The sequence below is a fragment of the Corvus cornix genome, chromosome Z, assembly GCF_000738735.6.
Source record: "Corvus cornix cornix isolate S_Up_H32 chromosome Z, ASM73873v5, whole genome shotgun sequence".
In the NCBI taxonomy this organism is placed as follows: domain Eukaryota; kingdom Metazoa; phylum Chordata; class Aves; order Passeriformes; family Corvidae; genus Corvus; species Corvus cornix.
The window spans coordinates 2,994,512-2,999,998 of NC_046357.1; the positions used below are offsets into that span (position 1 = coordinate 2,994,512).

Consider the following 5,487-nt stretch of genomic DNA (forward strand, 5'->3'; position numbering starts at 1 on the left):
GCTCTTAACAGTATATGGAACATGCCTTGAATTCCTGGGCCATTTTCCTTGGAAAAGTATTTGGCTCTGTGCCATAACTGTGTTTGGCACAGGCATATCTTACTGTAGCAAAAGGATAGCATATTTAGTACTTCCCAATTTAAAGCTCCATAACTGCCATTAGAAACTGATTTTTTAAGCTGCATTTGAAGAAACAGAAAATCTAGCAGATTTTGACATTAAACCTTAATTTTGTCACTACACCTTTCAGAAAAGAAAATTTATTGAAACTTAGTTTACTGTACTGTCCACATTAACTATACTTTTAGCTCTTCCAATTTAAATGAGCAAGTAAAAAAAAACCTACGAGTCATGCAAACATTTAAAAATATTTATTGATACATTCATTACCCTCAGTGCTCATGACCTTACTATCTGACAACAAATGTTTAATGGTTTTCCAATAGAATTAACATCAGAAAACTAACTGAAAAGGTGCTCCGTGGCAGCTAACAAAAAGCCCAGACCTTAAGTATGAACCCAAACCAGTGTGCTCAAACATGATACAACTTACCTATTTCTTCTCCCCTTCCCCCCAGTTCCCTCCAACAGTCTTTAAACAAAAGGAATTTGGAAACTGGTCTGATTAACTTTCATATAAGGAAGTGATTTTCACACAGTAGTCTGCAATGGAACACACAGAAATGCTAGGGTATGGCTTCTGTGGAGTGTCTGATCTCTAAAATTATGGTATCCACAGTTCTAGGGGAAAAAACCAGCACAAAACCAACCAACCAACCAACCAACCAAAACCACAACATACCCAAAAACCCCAAATCACAAATTACTAGTACTACTAATTTAGGTTTCACAGCATTCTGTGAACTGTATCCATTGTGTGTCACAGCAAAACTCCATCACAGTAACTTGCTTGCAGGATTTTAGGAAATGCTTATCAACACTTGCATGCAGACGGTAATTTTACTATACAGAGTCAGAGGCACAAGGCATTCATTGAGGTTGTCTTATTGTTTTGTTCTATTGTCAAGTGAACTCTGGAAACACAGTGGGAAAAAAATTGTTTTTAAGGTCCTACAGCTCTCTCAGGTGCTGCTGCATAAGCATATATCGTATTTCCATCACGCCAGCAATAAACAGCAGGTGAAGCGCAGGCTGTTTAGTGCAAACAACACACTCCCAGGATAGCTCAGTACTTGAATGCAATTGGCCAATGCATGAGAAACAACTTGTTGACTCTATCTGAAAAAGAACTGGTACTGCAGGACAAAGAAAAATACTGGGAGTTCGCAAACTTTCTCAGATTTACACCCAGTGCTAATCAGTTCAGCCTCTTCCATGGACATATGCTTTGATTTCTTGCTAATCTTGTCTCATACAGTCAAAGCAATGAGAAATGTTGTCTTGGCATCACTAGTTAATTGCAAAACTCTCTGTCTTCATAGCAGATGATGACCTATTCTACCTTACTCACTTGCTTACCATTTTAAATCAGTGTTCTTCTTGGGAAGACAGCGCATTATGAACATAACCATGTTCATTTCAGTGCTTGCAAAATCTCAAACAGCCTGCTCAACACCACAGATTAGAAAAGGAAATGAAGACTGCTTTCCTCTCTGGCTTTTGAGTGAAAAGTGATTTAGTCACACTGTGCTTCGCACACTGGTTACAGGTTATGTGAAATACTGTTCCACCACAATTAATACAGCAAAGAACTTTGCTTATTTAACATTCCACTGTAGAAATAAAAAGTGTATGTTAAAGACAGAACTTCTCTTAGAGATGGTATGAAAAACACATGTGCCTAGCAATACTTTGCGCAGAAATAAGTGTAATTACCACCACCCTCCCCTAACCTTCCCTAATCTAAACACAGATTAACATTTACTGAAAAAGTGTCCTCCTCAGACAAAAATTCAGACTCACAAATCTACAGTTCAGTTAATATTTTATTTCCACAGACTATTGACCAAAAGATCCTAAAGAAACCATGCCTATGAGATGAGAAGGTAGATCCTCTTGCAGGTAAATGGTTTTTAAAACTAGGCTGTTAAAAATGGCTGCTTATTTTTCTGAATGAAGCTATGCAACTTGTGGAATCCTGCAGGGCTCCACATTCTTTCATGTCTTTATACATCATCTACAAAAAGCTGGGATTAATGAAGTGACAAAATTTACTTATGATTATTTACTCGTGATAATGCAGTGTACTAAAGGCAGCCACAAAAAGATGAAAAAGGATGTCACAACACAGGAAAGTTTAAAACCACTAACAAAGTGAATTTCAGTCTTAATAAATGACACACACTTCTGACTTTACATACACAGGACGAGCCGTGAGACATTTAATCCTTCTGGAGACAAAACAGTTCAACAGAAACATCAACCAAGAAGCAACTGCAAAGAAGGAAATAACAGGATTTAGTAGAGTTGGAATAGAACAAAACACAGAGATTCATAATACCGCATGTATGAAGCACATGCATGCTACATGGATTTCTGATCCTCCCAACAGTTGAACTCTGTCGTCTTCTCCCACTTGCCAAAACCTTTTTGTGTTCTACCAAGTCATGATGACTTAGAAATAATGATGACTTAGAAACAGCCAGCTGCATCAAGCAATGGACTCCATTCAAAGTACAAATACCAACTAGACTGGGATTCTTTGGAGTGGACAAAAAAAAAAAAAGCCCAGAAAAAAGCACAAGCAAGGAAGTACTTCAGAGATCTAAATGATCACGAAAAGGATGGAGAGAACAAACAAGGATCAATTTTTAACCTGTAACTTTCAACATAAAAAGCAAGAGAGTTTTAGGAGACAGTTTCAATATAAAAAGGTATCACTGGGCAGATTTTTATACAAGATGATATGAAAAAAATGGTTTTGTGTTAGTAAGTCCTAATTCCTAGACTGTTCTGAAAAGATAGTACTGAATGTACATATTATCTTACATAACTTCTGAGGTACCTCATCCCAACTCCTGCTGAACAGAGGTTAGACTTTTGAACTAACCCAAACTATTTTTAAAAAATCTTTCTAAGCCAGGCATTTCCTACTTTATAGCGAGAACGACAGAATATGTATGTCCTCAAAATACATTAACTGCACTGCTTAGTGTGGTCTAACTAGTGCTCCATGGGTAAAATAAAGTCCACAAAATGCTTCCCAGTTCAACAGCTTTGTCTCACTCAGCCCAGGAAATAATTTTGTTCTGCAAACTCTGTCTAATAGATAAACTGCTCTTCAGGACCCTGCTGTGGTTAGAAAGGTGGTAGCTCTTGCTTTTGACCACAGGAAACTGCAATACACAGAGGGAATACACAGAATATGCAGTCTACAGATCATAGGAAAAGGCAAAAGTGTCCCAAATGTCTTGTCTGGCCTTTGCCATTTCTGAGGTGTTGGACCTGACCTGATACTTCAATGAAAGCAAACACACACACTACTGTTATTAGCATGAAATAAGAAAATTACTATAAAAGTTCTTCCCATTCTTTGCCCCCCAGTGTCATTCCTTCTGCCTCTTCCCAACCTCAGTTTCTTGCTGGTTTTCTTCCTCAGCAAGACAAATGCCAGTGCTCAGAGTTTCTTTCCACTTTCTTTCATTATATTGATACTTGTATACAGTATGTTGGTACCTGTCTCACTCATGTACATTGATTTTCGTATTCAAAACCTAATTTTGAAGATTTTCAAAGAAACACCCCAGAATTCATGAATCCAAGAAAATTATTTTAGGACACTGCAATTATTTAAATCAGTGTGTCTTCTTTTATTTTTTTCATATAAAAGAATATCCTCATAAAGTAAACAGACTTCCGTGCTTACTGAATTAATCTAGCTGGCTTATTTTCCGTGTATTTTATTGAATTAAATCTAAATATCTGAATCTTTTGAAACTGAATGGGGAAAAAAAATTAATTGGAAAAAGCCTCCTTCTGCAAAGCTGCCTACTTTAACCAAAAGAATCAAACCTTAACATCATTTTATATAATGTAAGGTGTAATACTTGACACTTGCTAAGAACTGTCATTTTTATCTCATGTTAAGATGCCCTCAGGAAAAATAGAAGCTGGGACGGAACCTATTCAAGATTTCTGTGACCAACTCATTAACTTTTGAAAGTTAAGAGGTCACTATGACATGTTCAAGAATACTCTCTTTTATGAAACAGTTATTTGGGCACACTGAAATGATGACTTGGAAAAAAAAAATCACAGTTAATGAAGTGCAGTGACCATTCCCCATTCTACTAATTTTTACTTAAGAAGGAGGTATCTTCATTGTCCAAATGCAAACTGCAATCAAAGATAAACCTTTTATCTAAAGAAAAAACAAAAAATCCTTTCCATGCTTTCCTTCTTTTTAATAGAAAAATCTGTAAGACAGACAGTCAACCAAAAAAAAGGAATGCAACTGTCAATTAGGAAAAGAAAATAGATGTGCACTTTATTTAGCACCAGAAAATAAATTACTTAATTTTCAACAGCAGCATGAGCCTTAGGAAAAAAAATATTCTGATTCTTATTTTTTATATGCTAATACCCCTCAATCCTAATTTGACATGAACAAAGGCTGTGAAATAGGACAAAAACTGTACACTTTGTGCACCAAGCACACGACTATCATTTCTCAAAAGACCATGTGAGGCAACCATCTTTTTCATTTCGTGCTGCAATTCAGCTCCATTCTCTTTACCACAACGCGACCCTCCTACTACTTCAGTGCTTCCTATCAAATGTAGCCCTTCAGAAAAATTAAGAGGCCAAAATAAAAGCAATTATGCTCATTTGTCTAGTCCACCTAGAATTGACTACCAGCCATCTCTTACACCCGTTCTCTGAGGTCCATTTATACCTAGTGTTCATTACGGAGAAAAGAAGTAATCCCCTATTTTAAAACCTTTCGACAGTATACGGGTACCTGTCTCACCTGTCCTACAACGTGTAGTAGTGACACACCTTTTTAGAAGGGTGCTATAAGCACGCTGCCGGTCTCGCTTCACATACCCCCTGCTGCAGAGCCCCGCGGCTACAGCCGTATCCCTCAATCCATTGTGTTCCTGCCCATTTCCCCTGCAGTGAGTCTGACACCCAGTGTAAAGAGTACCAAAAGGAGACCTCGCCTCGCCCACCCTGCCCACCTGGAAGCCGTACATAACGGAGCTTACGGCAGGGAGGGCAGGCTGCGGGAAACGCGCCAGGAACTGAGGCAATAAACCCCACAGGCAGTCAGATTTCCGGCCCCACTCTCTGCCTGGCCCCTCGGAGCGCGCCCCGTACCCCTGCGGCAGCTCCCCCTCGGCCAGGGGGGTCAGGCCCGGCTCCTCGAGCGAGGGACGAAAACCTCCCGTCAGCCGCGGGCGGCTCCGGGCTCCCCCGGCTTCCCGTCCGGACGGGCGGCCCCCGCCCTCGCCCTCACCCACCCCCACACCGGAGACCGCCCCCGTCCCGGGCCCTGCTGCGCCACCACCTGCCCTGCGCGCCTAC

At 39.8% G+C, this 5,487-nt stretch overlaps 1 protein-coding gene across 3 annotated transcripts in view; it reads right to left on the reverse strand.

Moving 5' to 3' along the window:
• NLN (neurolysin) overlaps window positions 1-5,487 on the reverse strand; it is a 38,957-nt gene that overhangs the window by 33,298 nt on the left and 172 nt on the right. The window contains exon 1 of one of the 3 annotated variants that reach the window (XR_005603791.1): window positions 2,322-4,338. The exons of 1 other annotated variant lie outside the window; for it this stretch is intronic. Coding sequence is in view for 1 of the 2 variants with exons in the window: in XM_010395339.4 (XP_010393641.1) it covers window positions 2,322-2,380 (59 nt within the window). In the remaining variant the exon portion in view is untranslated. Of the gene's footprint in view, window positions 1-2,321; window positions 4,339-5,487 lie in introns of those variants that run through there. One more of the 3 variants, XM_010395339.4, reaches the window with a different exon arrangement.